Raw genomic sequence first — 19,883 nt, forward strand, 5'->3', positions numbered from 1 at the left:
ACAGTACACAAATGCATATAATAGATCATAGTACACTAAAAGATTAATGTGTTCAAGTAGACTAATATATAGTTGACACCTAATAAAGCAAACAATCAAATTACATTTTGTATTTTTTCTTACTTCAACAGCATAAGACTGATGCTGAATTTTAGATCTATAAATTTAAATGCCATTAAAATGATCACTGAAAAATGACTGATTATCAAGATGCCACGAAGTTTTAAATAATTACTATTAAATGTGTGCCATGGCACAAGCACTGTGTTTATAAATAAATAAAGGAATGAACAGTCAAATAGTATGTTTCCTCCAGAACTCAAGTCTTCATAGAGATTAATACATTAAGTCTCAAGTTTTACTTATTCCATTTACTAAAAGAATCTACAATTCTAGTGGAATATCTGTCTCCACTGACAGGTGGAGACAGGTTTTGTAGTATCCCTCTCTCAGTACTGAGTCTTTCGATTTTGAAAGATTGGTTCATTAAAAATTAATACAGTTGTGAGCATAAGACTTAAAAAAATAATCTACAACAAAATAAATGGAAATACTTATAGGTTACTTACTTTCAGCGTTAGACAAAGTGCAGGGATTGCAGTCAATCAAAGCTAACTGAAAATGCTGGAAAAAAAGAATGATTTGTTTTTCAAACAAAGCAATACTAGCACTTTGGCAAATTACTAAGAATACATCAATTTTGTACTTGAAAATCAATACTGCATTTTATCATGTGTCTTAAAGAAAACAATCTTCAATTTCTGTTCAACTGTTTACTAAAGTAAATTTTTTTATTGCAGATGCAGCAATGCTTCTAGCAATGTAAGATGGCAACAGACATCTTCACAAAATGACCAGGATAACATCTGGAAGAATGATTGCATCAAATGAATGGTCAAAACTGGAAGGACAAGTTTTCCTCAGAATACATAACTGGGAATGTAGCCATCATACTAACTCATAGCCTCATGGAGATAAATATCGAAGCTCTCAATTTGTCTATATAGAAAACCAGAATACTCTTCCTTCAAATTGAGTGAAGTCTTTTTAAAAAATTGATCTCTTGTCAAAAAGCACTTAAAATGAACACCTTTACATTAAAACATGAGTTCATAAGGAGTTCATAAGTTCTTACATCCTCTCCTGCAGGTATTAAGATAACTTCAGTTAAACATTAAAGCTTGTTTATTTTTAATCACTTTTCCTCAAGAGATATGAAAAATATATTTTAAAACATCTTTGCATTCTGAAGTTCTGAGCCAAGTATTTCACTCTTCTAGAAAGAAGGTCACACAAGCAAAGCAATGAAGTCTGTCTGCCAGAAAGCCTGGATGTGAGCAATCATTTCACAAGTGTCATGCTAATTCAGTGATCACTACTTACAGTTTGGAACTCAACCAAGTGTGTTAAAATGAATGGAACAGTTATACAAACTCAAGTGCCTCTGAACTTTTCCATAAACTTCATAGAAAATTCCTACACAGTGTAAATTTGGATTAACATATTAATTCAATAGAGAATAAGGCCTAGGAATATAGGAACCTAAGAGCATATAAAACACTACTGTTAATAAACACAGTTATCTACAAAATACAGTTTCAGGTGGCTTCTAATACACAAAACATTACTGATGCTTTGGTGTTCTTTATTTTGTTAGCACAAAAAAGATAATCTAGCTCGAGGTGTTCAGGATGCCAAACTAGGTGGCATTAGGAGCTTATTAGCGTAGCTGGGAAGGAAAAGAAAATCCTTATTAAATGGATGCATGTGCAACTCGCTTCCAGTACTGTCAGAGTCAGAGCTACTAGATACTACATAACTTTCCTCATGGTCCTAATATAATACCTTGTGTATAGCATGTCTGTATAACACATATCTCAAAGATTTGTAAGAAGAGTTTAACAGACCACCAAATTTCTAAATAACCATTTTTAACTGAAAAATTATTAGCGAATTAATGCATTACCCGTAGCAAAGCATAAAAAAAGAATGCTGACGCTCTCATGAGCTCTGCAAGGCACAGTGATACAGCTTACCTCCTCACTGACTTCTATCAACAGGATTTTTAATACACAACAGCTTTTAAAAAAAATGAAACAAACTCAAGTTGAATGATAACACAAATGTATGATTTTCAATGAACATTTTAGCGGTATCATTCCCAGAAGAGAGCACAGAAAACAATGAAGCCACATATACATTACTTGTAAGATAACTTTTAACCTTAGAGTAAGCATTAAATAATAGTTTCTAAATATTAAATATTAGCTTATTTTTCTGCCTTGCTTCTTCCTATTTCTAATGTTCAGCAGTCAGACAACTTAAAATCTCCCCTCACTTACATTGCAATGCAGGTTGTGTGCCTCAGAGACATCCTTTAGTCTGTTACCATAGTGATTCTACTAAGCAGGCAACTTAAAAAAAAAAGACTAAATAAAAATAAAATGCTCTACTTTACATTGCATTTTGCCTGACAAAATAAAAAAAAGGAACAGACGTATATACTTTGGCCTGTACACTAAGTACACTGATCTAAATGGTACAAGATCCTTTTTGCACAGATGTGTCATCTTACACTGTCACTAACAATTAATATGAAAAGATAAAGCAGAAAGGAAGATTTACTCTCACCTAGCAATGCTATTATAAAAAATAAGCAGATCTAAAGAGAAACGATTGACAACTGTTCTGCAGTAGCTTTTCAGAAGAGTTATTGCAATAAGAGTCACTGAGATAAAGCAGGCAACCATATAAGAAAATCTAATCATTTTAATATATAAATATGCCAGTAGTATCAGGGCTGTACAGTAAAAAAAGCAGGAATATTTTCAGCAATGCCTCCTAAAAATTTAAATTCTTACTGCTACATTAGCTTTTAAATTTCAAAATCCACGTTATGAAAATTTTCTAAGTGTAGTAAATTTCTGCTTCTACTGTTCACTAGACTACAAACAGTAAAGAAATTTATAAACCGAAGCCTATAACTACAGCAAAATAAACCATTTGCACTAAACAATTACCACAAAGCAATACACAGAAACCCCAGAACCTTTCAAACCAAGAACCTTTGAAATGCACATACACAAGCAAACCTATACCTCTTGCCAGATAAATAAAACATAGCTCCCCGTTAAGTATTCAAAATCAGACAAAAAAAAAAAAAAAGCATGCATGCATTCTAACACATAAATCCCATCAGCCAAAAGCAGATCCACTAATCACAATTACCAGAACCAAAAAATTAAAAAATATAGTAATCATTTCCAACTTCCATTTCTGCAACAAACAGAAGCGGCTAGCAAACATCTGCACCTCTCTCAAATATTGCAGTACTGAAGCTGGCTACTGCTGTGTGAAATAGTTATTATGCAGGAGAGGCCGCTGCAGTTCAGAGAGGACATACAATACCTCAAGGCAGACAGCAGTCTATAGAAATTCAAATCCCGAGTAAGAGGATTTACCTAGAAGGCAGTGTTCTGAATGTTAAAAAGTATCAGGCTCTCTTCAAGAGCTGCAGCTCAAGTCATAATATACCTTGATTTGTAGCCATCTGTAACTGCACAATTATCTACAGCCTATTTTGTCTCCTCTGGAGTCCTTGACTTGCCTCTGACTGTGGAAACAATTTCGAAGGTAACCTTTCCAAGGACCAGAAGTACAGTGGACTGCATATAAACAACACTGATGAAAGCATTAGGTCTGGTAGTAAAATAACAGTAATCTGACACCAATTTAGGTAACTTAGTATGTTTTCACTATTAGAATTAACACCAATTCTAACAAATTAGTCCTTTACAATTTAAGAGGTAAGTACCCACGTTTTTGTTGTTTCTTTAAGCAGTAAGTGACCAAGACAAAAAGAACCATTTTCTTCTTAGTGCAAGACTTTCAGTACTGTCTCTATTTACATCCAAGCCTGAGACCTCAAAATAGTGATTCTACTCCCCCATCCTCCTCTCGAGGATGACATTAGCAAGTTTAATAGCTCTCGGTTCTGCATTTATTTAGCAAGCAAGGCAAGCCATCATTTGAAACCTGACAATTCTCACAGACTTACCATGAAGGAAAGCTCCACCATGACTCAGTACAATTCTGTCAGGAGATGGCTTTTTCTGCCTATGTGACCTAGGTGTGATGCCTATGCTCCTCAGAGCAGCCTTTGTTCAGATAAGTAGGACACAGAAAGCCTTGCGTAATCAGCCGTGGCAGAGCGCCAAGCCTCCATTTGCCAGGCATGTTTGGGGCCAGGGGAGAGGGTCAGGAGAGGACCTGCTACATGTGCTGCTACATGAGCTCACTGCTCCGCTCTCCTGCGTCTTCCGAATTCAGAATAAATTCATCTTGTGAGATGAAGGTTTGTGTAGTGTAAACACTCAGTTACTTTTGTCCAACGTTCAAAAAAAAACCCTCAACACTGAGGAAAACTGTTACATGGACAGGGCAGAAGAAAGCTGCTTGAGGACAAAAGAAACGAAGGTCACATAAACTGAGTAACAGCAGTATGTTCAGACGAATCTCTTGTTTTGACTAGCTGTAAGAGAAAAAATCTTTTCAAACAGAAAGATCAGAAAAGCTGTATTTTCACTAACCAAACGAAGGTTGCATTCAAATTTACTGACCAACATCTTACATAGTGCACCACAGTGTTTTTCACAAAGCTATCTCAATACTTGTGTTGCCTGTGTGTTTTATCATTATTTGTGCAACATCAGAATTTAGTTATTCCTGTCTTAACAGCCCAAAGGACTGCCAGCAGCAACAAAATGCTATAGGGAAGCGGAATGACTGGGAAGCTTGCCCCCGCTGCTGCATCACCACAGAGCTGAACCGCCCTGAGCTGGGGTCGTTCCAGGACCTGCAGCACTCTGCCTCCAGCCCACACAGCCACCCAGGCTGAACTGAAGCACAGCATAATCCTTGCCCGGTATCTGTGGCTACCTAGCCAGTATGCAGAGCTAGATACTACTGCGTGCCCTCAATGCTGCCTTTCAGTTACAGTTACAGCTAATAAACCTGGACCAAGACACCTCTCACGAGGAGAAGGTCCCCAAATGAAGTGAGTGTACCAGGACCAATACTCATTAGCTTGAATGCTGAACTTCTGAGTCAACCATTTCTCTTCTCATGGTTTGTTCTTCCCCCCCGCCCTCCCCAGCAAATCATGGAAGATGCTACACAGCATGTTAATTCAATTTTACCGTTTACTTGTCTTTGTAATCATGATATTTCTAAAACACTCCTACAGTTTTCTTTCATAGGAAAACTCCAAAATTACTCAAAAACCCAAGCAAAACTAAGACAGAACAGAAGAAAACACTTAGTAGGCCAGACACTGTGATATCACGATCCACTGTCAAAACCAGTTGCACCAGTAACTCTCCCGCAGTTCAATTACAGTGCCATGATGCATGAGAAAACTTTCATGTTTTTACTTCTTGTGTATGTCTCTCCATCATACACATATGCAGACTACAAAGGCACAGAGAGCATTTTCATTCTCAAATGCTGTTTTCCATCCAGTAACATTTTTATTAAATTATTAAAATAATCCTTTGACTCATTTCATCCTGCCTTCAACAAAACGCTTTTTAGGTGAAGTGCTTGAAATCTTGGATAGCCACTTGCAATAGCTAAAGCTCTTTGTTTTGTTTTTTTACCTAAAAATGTCACTAATTAGTTTCTGGTAGAATTACAGACATCAAACAAGACATAAGAAATTAAAACTTCTCATAACTGTATGTATGTTTGACTAGTTAATTTTCCTTTAATAATTAAAAATACATAAACTTTCAATTTAACATGTTTAAGCTTTAAAATTATTAATCTAAGCACATGTGAAAGATAACTAGGTTGTGAAACAGCACTTGAAGGCTTGAAAATACAAATTTTCACTTTCGTAAGTACATTTTTATTTATTACTGAAAAAAGAACATAAAAAATGAAAATATGTCTATCACAGCTACATGTTGGCATACAATAGCTGCAGTAGCTAAAAATATCTTTCATGAAGATATATATATAGAGACAGGAGAATTATTTGAATACATGATGGAAAAGTGACTGACTATAAATAAGTATTTCAAGCTCTTCATCTGTGTATCAGTATTTAATTTTTTAATATTTCATGCATATCTTCCCAATAAATTGATTCTTTTGCAGCCTTTTTCTTATCCTAATAGAAGCAATATGTCTTAACATCACTAACAAATGAGAATCTTTAGGAAAAATAATTTTAAAAATTAGAATTATATTTAAATTGATGATTTACAGGCAAGATCAAAGCATAGGCCTGAAGCAAACTACTAGATAGCTGTTTTGTGCATAAATAAGAAGGAAACAATTCTAAAAGTGAAAGGCAGAATCAGTATTTCTACTAAAAGGCAGATAATTGAAAACATGAGAAATTTAGTTCTCATTCTTCTAAGGGTTTTGTTGCTGGGTACAGGATGCATCTGCAATCCTTAAAAACCAAACAGATTTCCCAAAGCACAACATTGCTTGGTTTGCTATAAAATAACCTGCTCGTGTCCAGAGTCTCTACTGACCACTCATTAGAAAAAAACACAACCAAAAGAATTCACCACTAAAAAAACCCCAAACAAAAGCAAACAAAACATTCCCTCAGAAAACCTCCCACCCACCCACTGTTCCCTCGATGTTATCATTCTAATAAATATGAAAAACTAAGATTTCTTCTTTTTTCCCCCTTTAAGTAGTCTGACAGCAAACAATGGAAGTGGACTGAATTTTACATTCAGAGGGCTTTCAGGATCGTAGTCGTAACTCCTCACTAAAAGCACACTGCAGTACTCCAACACCAGCAAGCAGAATGTGCACCAGATGGAAGACTGGTTTCCCATAGCTGCAGTTTCCAATGTAACCCAACTATTAAACTAAACTAATACCAAAGCTGTAATTTTTCTTTTTTCCTCAGCTTCTCCATTATGTGTATCAACAGTCCCAGCTCCCCCTTTGTGTTCTATCCAGCTCTGCATTCAGCTTCCAGCTGGCACTGGGGCTGACCAACGCACAGCAACTCCTGTGTGGATGGGACAGTTCCCTTCACAGGAATTTTTCATGTCCCAACAGACCAGACCCACCACCAGTCATTTGGTGCCTCTGTTGCAAGTCAAACCAACCAGATCACCTGGTCCTCAGCTTGCAGAGCTCAAGTGGCTCTGGGGCAACATGTCACACAGGAATGTTCTAGAAACTTCTCTTCGAAGTCTCTTTCATTCTGACATATTTGCTAGAAATTGGTTAAGATTCGAAAGTACTTAAGAGAAGCACTGAGACACACGCGCAAGACAGGATGATTACATACATGTATGAAATAAGAAGGCTAAAATTGAAAAAATATATTATAAATAGGAAAATTATTAGGATAGCAAGTGATATACCAGAAATAATATGGCAGGTACTGAGAAGCTTGAACATTTTTTCCAGCTACATCTACCAAACCAATAAAAAGATATATTCCTGGAGATCTTGCTTTATTCTCCTTTCAGACTATCACGGTGCCACCATAACTAACACCATCAAACACAGTATTCCTACTGTCGTTTGTAAGAAATGGCAAATAGGAAGGGCGCAGCAGGACATGTAGTAAAGTGCGAAAATGTCATAACTGTGAGGTAAACCTTAATAGTATGTTACTGCTATAGTAATCAATAATAAAATCTCCGCTCTCCCCCCGAGTCATTGCCATTCAATTTTGGAATTAACTGTACTTTTCCAATGAATGAGGCAAATTCAGCTTTTGTGTATCAACTCTGAAGGTAACACTGCCCTAACTGTCAGGTTACACAAGGACTGTTTTCTTTTCAGCTAGAATGGCCACTCATTTTCTTCCTTAAGGTAAGCCTGAAGGCCAAGTAATTTTCACCAGCACTGGTGTTCTTGCAAGAGTTTATGGCAATGGGATAAGAGTTCTTATAGTAATCTGCAAGTCTTAACTGCAGCATGTTAAAAACATGCAAAAGCAGTAACTGATTTTGAAAAAACAGTTGATTTTATGCTTGTTAAACAGCACTCTAGTAATTATCTTGATCATCAACATCTTAAAATAGTAAAAATTAATTTCGTGCTTAAATTGCTTACATAAAATATAGATGATTTACGTTAATGCTCTAAAATTGTGAAAAACCATGGCATATATGCCCTTCAGACTCCCATTCTCCCCCTTTGCCTGAAAGACTCTTACTGACAATGACTCATCTGTTGGCAATGGTTTATTCTTAGCAATTACAGACTTAACATGAATGTTTAAATACCATCAAAAACATTATGATATTTCAAAGTACATTAATGCAACGTTGGTACAATCTGTGAAATTCAGAACAGTCACAAGCAAATACCAGATGAAAAGCTACTTCCACTTTCCGTCTCAGTGTCAAATAGAAAGCTCAAATATGAATTATGTTATTCAGAGCCCCAGGAGAAAGGGTCTATGCTCAAGGCCAGTCACTAGCAGGCTGGATCCTAAGCCCCATAACCACCCTCTAAAATCCTGGAGCCTTTTAAAAAGGTCCACAAAACTAAAAAAGGCACAAGACAAATGTGTCTTTTCATTACCTTCGGTTCCTTGTCTTTCTTTTGTGAAAAGACGAGATATTCAGTCTCAGAGAATGAGACATTCTGTGAAAACATCTTTTCACACTCTTTCATCATATCTCTTCCTTATTTTTTATTCTTGTGCGTAACCACTGCACTAGCACTTCATTTTGTCCTCTTCACTAAGGAAGTATTTTCTGACTCGCCTCTCATATTCTTGTCACTCACAGAGTTCTGGCTTAAGGGTTTTTTAAACCTTAACTCAGGGATCAGTCAGATTGGCTTTTAAAGAAGCTACTGCCCTGCTTGTTCTACTTAGTCTACTCCTCAATTGATACATTCTGATGTAAAAGCTGGTATGTTTCAACCAGTAATACTTCATTCTCAAACAAAGCATATCAGTCTCAGAACTCTACATTATATCCACAGCTGAGCTGAACTAGAAACAGCTGAAACTGCTCGAGACAGAGCGGATTGCCTTACTGGATCTTTTCTTTCTTGCTCCTCACTCTTATTCTCTGCTAAGGATTGCAACCTCCATAACAAAGGTAGCAAACCAGAAACTCTACCTTAGGTGTTTCGGTTGGTAATTCCAGAGTAGAGTTTCGTGTTATGTTTTGCACCAGAAGGGGATAAAACAGCTCTACCCTTTCCTTCCCATTCACACACTCCTGCCATCTACCTTGCATTGGATCTAGCAACTGGGCAATCTCAAGTTGAGCTGGTTCAGACTTCTGATCCACCTCAGTCTGCAAATGGAAAAAAAAAATCACTCTATTCAATGCAGCAGAGGGTGCCAAACAATGCAATCAGAATTGCAAGGTGGAAAATGAGACAACCTTTTAGCAACAACCTGCAGTTATATTGATTTAAGGACAATGTGAAACTATCCTTAATGCAACCCCCTGCCCCCGTCATGTTTATTTCATCACCCTTCTGAAGATCTTCACTCTGCTCCAGGGTAAGCTGGTTTTGTTCCTGCCATTTGTTTTCTTAAGTGACTTAATCACATTTCACATAAAAGCAATGGAATTGTGATGATTTTGCATTACAAAAGATTAATTTATCAAAAATACTTCTTTGGTGTTTTTCCTATTCGTAGTTGGTGTATTACAAACTAGAAGTTTGGTATACTCAAAATCCTTCTCATAAGCGACCCTTTTTATTTTGCAAAGTTGTGAAAATCAAACTCAGTAAATTATTTAGATTGAATTCTCGTAATATCTATTTAAATACTTGATTCAGTGATAGAATTACATATTTCATGACCCATAAGGAAAAGGTTATTTATTTCTTTATCAATTTATTCTATTAAAAATTAAAATGCAGAAGTTCCTTCCACTACTTGACTACAAGTTTACTACCTTCTTGTAAATCTACTCTTCTGTTTTGTCCCTGACTTCTTTAAAAATAAACCCAAAATGTACTACTTTATCACTTCTTTTATTTCCTATGTATCATGACAGCCAATACTAAATCCATGCTAAAGTATAAGGAAATAGAACCACCCAAAGTTGCACATAATCCCTTTCCCAACACAGTGATCTATCTCTACCTCCCCTTGCTCTCTTTCGCCATTCATTGCACTGAATCTTTCCTACTTCTATGCCATATCATTCTCTCTAATCACAGTTTTCAACTCCACCTGTCTCTGTAGGTGAAATCTTGGACTCTGGATGAAAAAAGGAAGCTTGATAAAAGAAGTGCTTGCCATTATTACAAATACTGAAAGGAAAAATTGAGAGTGACACTCTACTCTTTCAAATCTTGGACAATGTGATTCTGATAGCCTCACAAATACAACTTCCAGGAAAACAATGTGCCAGGAAAAGGAAGCCACAAGATTCTTGAAAACAAAACATTTAATGTTTTCAGTAGTTTTAAGAGAGATTAATATGCAGAAATACGTTTATAAATTACACTTAATTACAAAATTCTCAGCGCTGCAGGTGTATCTCCCAGCACATGAAACTCTGTTAAAGAACACTTCCTTTTTCCAAGACACACATATCTAAATTTAGAGGCCAGGAAGGAAAGAACATGAGGATAAAGTAGGCAACAGAAGGAATAAAAAAAAAAAAGGGGGGGCAAGCATGTTGAATAGAGGGAGATAAAATGACAAATTCAATCAGAGACTGAAAAGAATGCAACCAGTAAAAAAATTTAAAGGAGTACAGAAGAAACAAAGTACTGTATTAACACAAACGATTTCTAACTGATTAGTCAGAAATTGTTGCCTTAGAAGCTGACTCTCCAGGGGAAATAAAAGAATGATTAACTGCTAGAAAAAGTTGAAACAATATTAAAAAAAATGGTATGAGAACATTATATTGCATAAAAGCTTTCTATTTTTAAGAACTTCCAGTTTACAACAGTGCAGCTGGGGCGGGGGGCGGGGGGGAAGAGAATAGCAAGAAATCCAAGCTGTTAATTCTTCTCTTCTTCTTCCTCCAATTTTTTGTATGTCCTCAGCCTCCCCCCAAAATGTACTGTTTTCACAAGAGCCCTACACCAAATTTTTGGAGTATCAGTGGTGATCTATAATTTTGCTAGGCTTTTCTGAGTGTTTCTAACATCAAACACACCTCAAATCCTACCCTTACTCTGTCTTTAGACTAAGATACTTCATACTGAAGCTCTTCTATTTCGAAAGCAGGCAGTATTTAACCGCTATACACTTATGCATTCCTTGCAGCTTTAAGAGGCAACACAACTTGTAATAAATGTTAATTCAATTTGAATGAACTTAAACCTACCTTTAAACTAGACTCATAGTCTGTGTTCACTTTGAACATAAGCCCAAGTCGCAAATGAATTTCCTTGGCTCGACAAAAGCTGGGATCAACATAAAGCGCCTCCTGAAATGCTTTAATTGCCCTGAAAGAAAAACACAGATTAAAAAGTTATTTTTTACTGAAGTATCACTTTATAATCAATATTTATATGACTAGCAGAAAGTGGATCAGAAAGCACTGTTACAGAACAACGTATCAAAATAACGGTTTACATGCAATGCTTTTGGTGCATGGCTTTTGATTCTTCAAGGACTGGGTAATTTTGTACTCCAGATACCCTGGTATGTTTGAAAGTCTAATCTTTTCTATTAATTTAGAGAAACTAATTTGCTGCGTGAAATACAGTAACGTATCTGCTGTTTCAGAAAGGATGACTCTGGAATTAGTAACAAAATTAGAGTAACTTTAGAATGATACAGTGATCACTCATGTCACAACCAACTACTAGGTTGCTTTTGATTCCAGGTAGGGCAGACCCCCGAGAGCAGCAGCAGAACAGAAGGCCTAGAAGGAGAGATCATGCACATCTCTTCCCACTGCACCAACCTGCTCTGTTTTCCACTTGGTCCTCTCTTTCTTAGCACCATCGCCATGTAGGGACTCAATTAATACCTACTGCTCCATGACTTTCCAGTCACTCAATTACCTCCAGGAAAACATAGATATGAAAGCCTGGGGCCTCCTCCCACTGTAACTTCTTTTTCATATTCCCATGATAGGTGAAGATGGCTCTGATTCTATTTCCTTGGCTTTAAACCCTCTCTACACATGCCCCTGTTCATGATGGCACTGTACCAGATAAAACAAAAATGCTATGTAACAACTGTATCTTGGAGCAGAAAAGACATGATTCTAAACAGGACTGTTTTGCCTCTCAGGCCAACTGCGTAAAATTAGGACTGCTGAAATGCAACTAAAAGGTAATAGGTTTAAATTCACAGAGGAATTGAGAAAGTAGCTAAGACCCATTGTGTTAGCTCGCCTGAAATCCAATGACAGGTTGAAACAAAATACCTTCACATACATCACTGCTTGTACAATGACAGAAATCAGCATCAGTCTCATTCAGGGTAGATTCAAGCACCTAGGCCAGGGAGCACAGTCCCATCTGCTGTCCCAGGCAACCCCAGAGATAGACGCTGAGCAGGCAGATGACAGGCAAGCCTATGGGGAGAATTGTACCCACTGTGGAGCAGCACAGGGACACTGGACAGAACTAGTCACAGTGCCTAAAAATTACACAACGTTTAGGCAACTTGATTTCACTCCTACTCTCCAAGTGCAGTATTATTTATAAGGACAAAAGGTTAGCAGCTGCAACAGAAAATTCAGTAAATATTTCTCATAGACTTTTTTAGTCACAAAACACATAAACCATCATTTTTTAATCCATGAGCAAAACCACCTCTGCTCCAAAATTCTTACAGGTTTTTTCATTCTTGATGGCAAAGCAAACCAAAGGCACAGAACTTCCTCTAGACAATGCAACAAACTCATTTGTACCTGAAGCATTATCTGACTTGTTTAAAATAACTTAAGAGCAGATAGGCTAAAAAAATATTACATTTCTATTGTGGAACTGAGTTTCCTCTATTACAATCTTTCTGAAAGACTTTCCTTACCTTGTACCCTACTTTTCTGCTTACATAAAGAAAATGAGCAAGTGAAGCACAAAAGGGACAAACTTACACCAGATAAGCAGTCTTTCACATCTCACCTAAACCTCGCTGGAACAGTATGGGTGGTGATGAATCACACACCTCAGTATCTACACTGAAATTGTAAAAAACAAGGATCCCTGTCTCCTAACAGTGTGCTCACCATCACATACAAGAACACCACTCAAACTGGAAGGCCAAAGACTGGACTGATTACTAAATATCAGCACATATTTTAAGCTATGCTTTTGTTATGCCAAAGTATAGACTTTATGATTATATATTTGCATCTCTTGTCTTAACTCTAATAGGGTACTCAGTATGTTAGCCACTGGTATTTAAAATCCATTATTTGCATCCTGTTCAAAGACAGTATCCTAAGTTCTAAAAAGGAATAAAACCTGTGTCTATGGTCCCCATCAAAGACAAGACAAAAACCAGGAACAGACATTGCTGTTCTATACCACATGGGAGATTGTGACCACACTCATATACACTGTGAACTTCACATTCATCACATTTCAGCTAGTTTGTTTGGTCAGAAAATAGTATTTCCGTATTTCTCCTATGTCATGTCTCAATCACTAAGATCACTGAAACATGGATTTCTAAAAAATCTTAAGAGAAACTGTAAGAGACAAAATTATTTTTACAGTCTCTTGCTTACTGAAGAGGAAATATTATTCATTGCCACACTGAGGAATAGAGTTAAACAAAGCCACAAGTAAAACAAACAACTTTTAAGGACAGTTTTGAAGTTTAGTTTGAAGGTATACTGTCATTCATTCAAAAGAACAAGAACGTTGCCTACCCCGTCTTTCAGAGAAGCACAGAACTTAAACCAGTAAATAAAGTTATCATCAGTGGACAACATGAAAAGACTGTCACGTTTAGTACAGAACCTGCTCATCACAGACAGCCCCTATGAGGTCTGTGTAATGTTTATCTCTGTGCAGGCGATACAGCAACACCATTCACCCTAGTCTAAGCTGCTTGTGGAGTCAGGTTCAACATTAGTAGTTTTCACAAGTCTTTGAGCTAACATTATAACCCAACACAATTTTCCAACTAAGACAAGCCCAACATGTACAAGGAGGAAGAAAATTTTTAACACAAGTCATCATTCTTCCAGACACAAGCTATGCAGGAAGTAACAGCATGCTTTTCAACCCACTTTGATGGATGCTTGGAAAAATATATCCAATCAACCAAGTCAAACCAAAACTCTCTGTACCCTTTTAGACACTGTTTGAGTTATCACGCTAACAGCTAAATAGTAACATTCTAGCTGCACATTTCAGTTGTATTTGATCACTCTTAAACTGATGGTTTCGGGAGGAAAGGCGGAGATGCTTTAAAAACATTATTTCTGTGAAATGTTAAAAAATTCAAAGGAACGCACTCAGGGAGCATTGATTGCTCCCATCCACTGCATTGATCTGGCAATGGAATGGACACACTGGTAGAAAGTTTGGTGAAAGACTCTCCACTTAAAAATTTTCTTTCAGTGTCTAATATATGCTGGATTTACATTTAAGAATGAATCTGTATGAACTCAAAATACTACGAACTCCTGGGTCAGTGTCTTGCTTGCATGTTAAATTCTGTATCTTTGGATGTCATAATAAAACCTAAAAGATAATTCTCAAAGGTAACATAAATTTAAACTTATAATGAAGCATAATTACAGCAGTAAATTAAGGGGAAAATGTAAGAATACACCAGATATTCCTCAAAGAAGCTTTTCTAACTAAAACCCATGTATTTCATATTCTCCGTTCAAAATATTGGCCTCCATCTTTCTTAAATCTATTGTTAATTCTATATAGATTATGCAATTTGTAGTTTTTCCTGAATGACAATCACCAATAGTAAGAAATATAAACTACTTCCACTACTTCTGTGAAAAGGGGCATCATCAAAATTTCACAAATAAAGTGATCTGAAAGGCAGCATTTTCAACAATTTCTACCAGTGGAAGGTGCTCATGTCTAATTTGGCAATTGTAGCCTGATTTTAAATATAAATAGTCAATAGAATTTTCATAGAATAAAACTCTCAAACTCTGAAAAGACCTTTACTTACTAACTCTTATGGACAGACAAGCAATTCTACACCATAGCTGAACTAATACTGATCTAATTTTGCCTATGGGAAACATTTAAACAAAATAGCAATGCACTCAGAGCTCCAGACTCAGTCCCTTACTACATCAATGGCAAAACACCTGTAACATCACTGACATCCATTTCAATTGTAAGCACTCAACAACGTCCAACACAGATGGCGTTAGTGCTTGGTCCAGGTTGGTAGAAGCAGACATGAGAAGTGGAAAGTGGGAGCCAGTGTTGTGGTAGTAAAGGGAAATGAAAGAGAATATGGCCCAATATTGGTAACTGCAGTCCTTTCTGGCCCATCTGTTTGACTGAGTTTGGCCTTCTGGATACCGCAGGATTCACTTGATCCTTGTACAGATCTTTGTTTGCTCTTAAACATCATTAATCGAATTTCTGTCCTCTGTCCAAGCCTACATCCAGAAAGATATGAGTCTAGAGGATCCAAGGCATCCAAGTTACTCAGATGTTTTGCCTCAAAGTTCTATGGTTTGACCGAAACCAGAAGAGCAGATATAACCTAATAGCTTGATGATCTGTCACATATGAAGCAGGACTTGGCTTAAGAGGCTAACAGCTTCCTTCAGAGGTGATGGCACACAGCCTTCCTCAAGTAGGTTGTTAGTCTCCACCATTAATTAAATGGCCTTCATGCAGACAGAGCTTTTCATTTTTAATCCTTCAGCAGACTAAACATATATTAGTCCAAAGGATAAATCATCAAATGAAGGGCTAAGAGCTCTCATACTGCAGAAAGAAATGACAGTCATCAGCAAGAGACAACTTTTGGTTTGTTCTCTGAAGATACCAACAATGGCCTGGTAAGAAACAAATTTGGTTGAGTCTACTAGAATTAAATTAGAGTTTTCTCCAAGAATGGGAGCAGTTCCACTAACAGGCAGGAAAGCCCATCTAACACTCAACAAAACAGGAAAGCAGGACTGGAAAACAGACACTATGGAGGATGAAAAGCAGCTCTGGACTTACATTTTACACAGCACTGCTACAGTTATTCAAGAAAAATAAAAATGACATGAATCTATCATCTCCAAATCAAGACTTCCAAAATCAATACTGCAGCTATCTTTCCACCCACTCATCTATACAACAATGCCTGCCATTATGAAAGTGAAGAAACCAGCTGAATAATAATTAATAGAAGATTATATTAAACATTTAGTGAGCTCTCGTAAGACTTTTATTGGAAGGTTTTACTTGGATAGACTGTGAATAAAATCAGCTTTGAACTAGGCAAAAGAGTATAATAAAATAGCATCGATTTAACTATTCAAAAGCTAACACTTGTAGGTTTCAAACAAAAAACATGGAAATCAGAACGAGCCTACAAAATAACAGAACATAACTTTAATATATCAGGAAAAATACTTGATGCAGCTGGAGTGAAACTTTTTCTTATTCTTTGTCCTCTTCCAATTTTCTGACCACCTATTCTAAGCCTCACGTAATTTCATAGCCTCACTAACAAAAATGATGTGAGGCTGTGATGGACAAACTTCTATTTGAAACTCATAATCATAGTTTGAAGATAAACAATGTTCAAATACAGCAGTAGTCAGGACACTACAATTTTATTAAATATTTTTACAGACTTTAGATACAAATCCTCTGTCCTAGGGTTGTAACAGCTGAATGGCAAAATATTTTGACCAGCAAAGTCTTTAAACACTTCTCTAGAACAGCAGCTGAGAGTAGTTTTTTCCCAGCGTTAGCAGATATTACGCATTTTCACTAATCCAAGAAGTGGTTTGATATCCAATCACAGAAAGATAAGAGAACAGAAGAGGAAGTTAATTGCCACTTCGTTAAAGGTTAATTACAATTAGTATGTGTGGTCTACGTGTACATTCCCATTTTATATACCTAAAAAATACATATATAGACCTCACCACCTGAAACCTGAGAAGTATTTGACAAAGCAGTATCCACACAGTGTGTGTTTAAATTCTGCCCTGTTTATGAAGGTAACTACAAACACCACACCAGCTGAAAGGACTCTGACAGAACAGGGAAAGAAGCACCAATACAGATGTGCACCTTGAAGATCACAATTTACTGGTAAGCAAGATGATCTTCTACTCTCAAATTATAGCCCTCCTGGACTTTCCATTGCAGGTGTTTCCAAAGCAGGAACTCGACAGACTGTCAATTACCAGTGCAATATCACTGTCAGATGGGTGACTCTCAGAGCCTCTCATGCAAACCGCAGCCACTGGACTATTTCATCAAATGCTGTGCGCCCTCCACAATGGCACAAACCACTGATACACCTGGAGGCGGGCAGAGCAGACATCACATTTGATGAAGCAGTCCAGTGGCCACTGTGCATGATGAGCGGGGTGTTCCCACACAAGTGAAGGAGGTCCCCACTAGGCGGTTTGCATTCCAACCCACCCCACTACCCACTCAACTACTCTGTGTGGAAGAGACCAGTTCCTTGGATCTGCCAACCAGTCATAAACAGCTTGAGAACCATCTGAAGGATCTGGTCCTGATGGAAAAAAACAAACAATAACCCCCCTCAAAGACAAATCTTACTGTGTTACTAACAGCTTGCCCCTGAAAAAAAAATACATGCATTGATAGAGGGAGCAAAGAAATGCAAAGAACAGCACACGACTCTCTCTCTGCCATAGGCAAACAGCAACCACCATAAACCAATAGTTTCTTGGGTAGATAAGGTGTGCAATACTGAAGGCTGGCACACGAGACTACTGAAAAAAAGTTCACATTTCACTGTAGACCTCAGTACTTTAAAAGCAGTTTAAACAGCTGCTTTACTATTTCAGGATGACTGTGAGAACAAAACTTCATTTTTTGGAAAAAGATGAAAGAGAATGACAGCCAGAGAGAAAAAGAGAGAGACCAGACTCCTTCAGCTAAAGTAAACGGTCCAGTGTGATTGGCGCTAAGGCCATCTCATAGGCAATGGTAAGTTTTGTGTGTTCTCCTGTAGGTACATGGGAAAGAATGCTCCTGCCTTGCTGAGGACTTCAAAGGACTTCTAGGAGAAAAGAGATTCTCGGGTGTCTGGAGGCCTGCAGGGTGACCAAGAGATGAGATGCAGTAGCACAGACAACAATTGAGGGCTACTTTCTGCTGTCTGCTTGGCCTCTGGAGGGTTGTGGAATTCAGCAGCAGCAGAGATGAGATGTGGAGAGCCTGCTCAGTTGCTCGCATGTTGGAGATGGAGGTGCTACACTCTCTCAGCAGGGGTTGTATATGCTTGCTCCCTCTTGTCCATTAAACGTCTTTACCTGAATTAGCTAAGAATAATGAAAGACTGCAGCTGTCTTCTTGATGTCAAGATCCAATTTTGAATCAGGGTTGAAGAGGGGAAAAAAGTTTTTTGTGCTGAACTCCCATGTCCTTGCTCCAAGGAGTCAAACTTATGCTAACAGGAGGAATTCCAGCATACAAAACACCCTGGCTTACAGAAGTGCCAGGATGCAGCAATGCAAAAAGACTGGGCTGGCTCTGAGGTTACTTTAAAGGAGACAGGTATCTTCTAGATATCGCTTGATATTGAATAGATGACGACAGTGCTTCTGTTTTGGCGATGATGGCTGTAGAAGGGCCAAAAAGTTCCAGTCAGAGGTGACAGATTTTCCTCTGGTAGTCTGCAACTTTAGCTATGATGGTGAGGAAAAGGGTCTGATCATCTCTTGCACTAGTCTTCGGCTTTTTTCAGGACTGTCCCCCACAAAAGCAGGTCATCTCGAGTGCCACTAAAAGTCATATAATGGACAACCAGGGGATCAGGCCTAGTCAGCATGGGTTTATGAAAGGCAGGTCCTGCCTGACAAACCTGATCTCCTTCTATGACAAGATGATCCGACTACTGGACGAGGGAAAAGCTGTTGATATTACCTACCTGGATTTTCGAAAAGCATTCGACACAGTTCCCCATAGGATTCTCACAGAAAAATTGGCTGCCAATGGCCTGGATGAGCGAACGGTCTGCTGGCTCAAGCACTGGCTGGATGGTCCCAGAGAGTGGTGGTCAATGGAGCTAAATCCAGCTGGCGGCCAGTCACAAGTGGTGTTCCTCAGGGCTCGGTGTTGGGACCATTTCTGTTTAACATCTTTATTGATGATCTTGATAAGTACATAGAGTGTATCATCAGGAAGTTCGCAGATGACACCAAGATAAGCGGGAGTGTCGATCTGTATGAAGATAGGGAGGCACTACAGAGAGACTTGGATAGATTGGATCGGTGGGCCAACGTTAACAGGATGAGCTTCAACAAGGACACGTGCCAGGTCCTGCACTTGGGCCACAACAACCCCATGCATCACTACAGGCTTGGGGAGGTGTGGCTGGAGAGCTGTGTGGAAGAGAAGGATCTGGGGGTTCTAACTGACAAGCAACTGAACATGAGCCGGCAGTGTGCCCAGGTGGCCAAGAAAGCCAACGGCATCCTGGCTTGTATTAGAAATAGTGTGACCAGCAGAAGTAGGGAGGTGATAGCCCCCCTGTACTCTGCACCGGTGAGGACACACCTTGAGTATTGTGTCCAGTTTTGGGCACCTCAATACAAGAGAGATATGGAGGTGCTGGAGCGAGTGCAGAGGAGGGCAACGAAGCTGGTGAAGAGCCTGGAGAATAAATCCTATGAGGAGAGATTGAGGGAGCTGGGACTGTTCAGTTTGAGGAAGAGAAGGCTAAGGGGAGACCTCATCACTCTCTACAACTACCTGAAAGGACATTGTAGAGAGGTTGGTGCTGGTCTCTTCTCACAGGT

The 19,883-nt window shown here is 38.2% G+C and overlaps 1 protein-coding gene across 19 annotated transcripts in view; it reads right to left on the bottom strand.

Moving 5' to 3' along the window:
* KDM6A (lysine demethylase 6A) overlaps positions 1 to 19,883 on the bottom strand; it is a 165,016-nt gene that overhangs the window by 62,647 nt on the left and 82,486 nt on the right. For 14 of the 19 annotated variants that reach the window (XR_012621920.1, XM_074814498.1, XM_074814492.1 and 11 more), the window contains 2 exons: positions 11,310 to 11,430; positions 570 to 624 (listed from right to left, as the gene is read on the bottom strand). Coding sequence is in view for 15 of the 19 variants with exons in the window: in XM_074814498.1 (XP_074670599.1) it covers positions 570 to 624; positions 11,310 to 11,430 (176 nt within the window). In the remaining 4 variants the exon portion in view is untranslated. Of the gene's footprint in view, positions 1 to 569; positions 625 to 2,342; positions 3,328 to 4,057; positions 4,122 to 9,235; positions 9,252 to 11,309; positions 11,431 to 19,883 lie in introns of those variants that run through there. The other 5 variants (XM_074814503.1, XM_074814501.1, XM_074814504.1 and 2 more) reach the window with 3 other exon arrangements.

This window comes from Strix aluco, chromosome 2 (assembly GCF_031877795.1).
Source record: "Strix aluco isolate bStrAlu1 chromosome 2, bStrAlu1.hap1, whole genome shotgun sequence".
Lineage (NCBI taxonomy): Eukaryota > Metazoa > Chordata > Aves > Strigiformes > Strigidae > Strix > Strix aluco.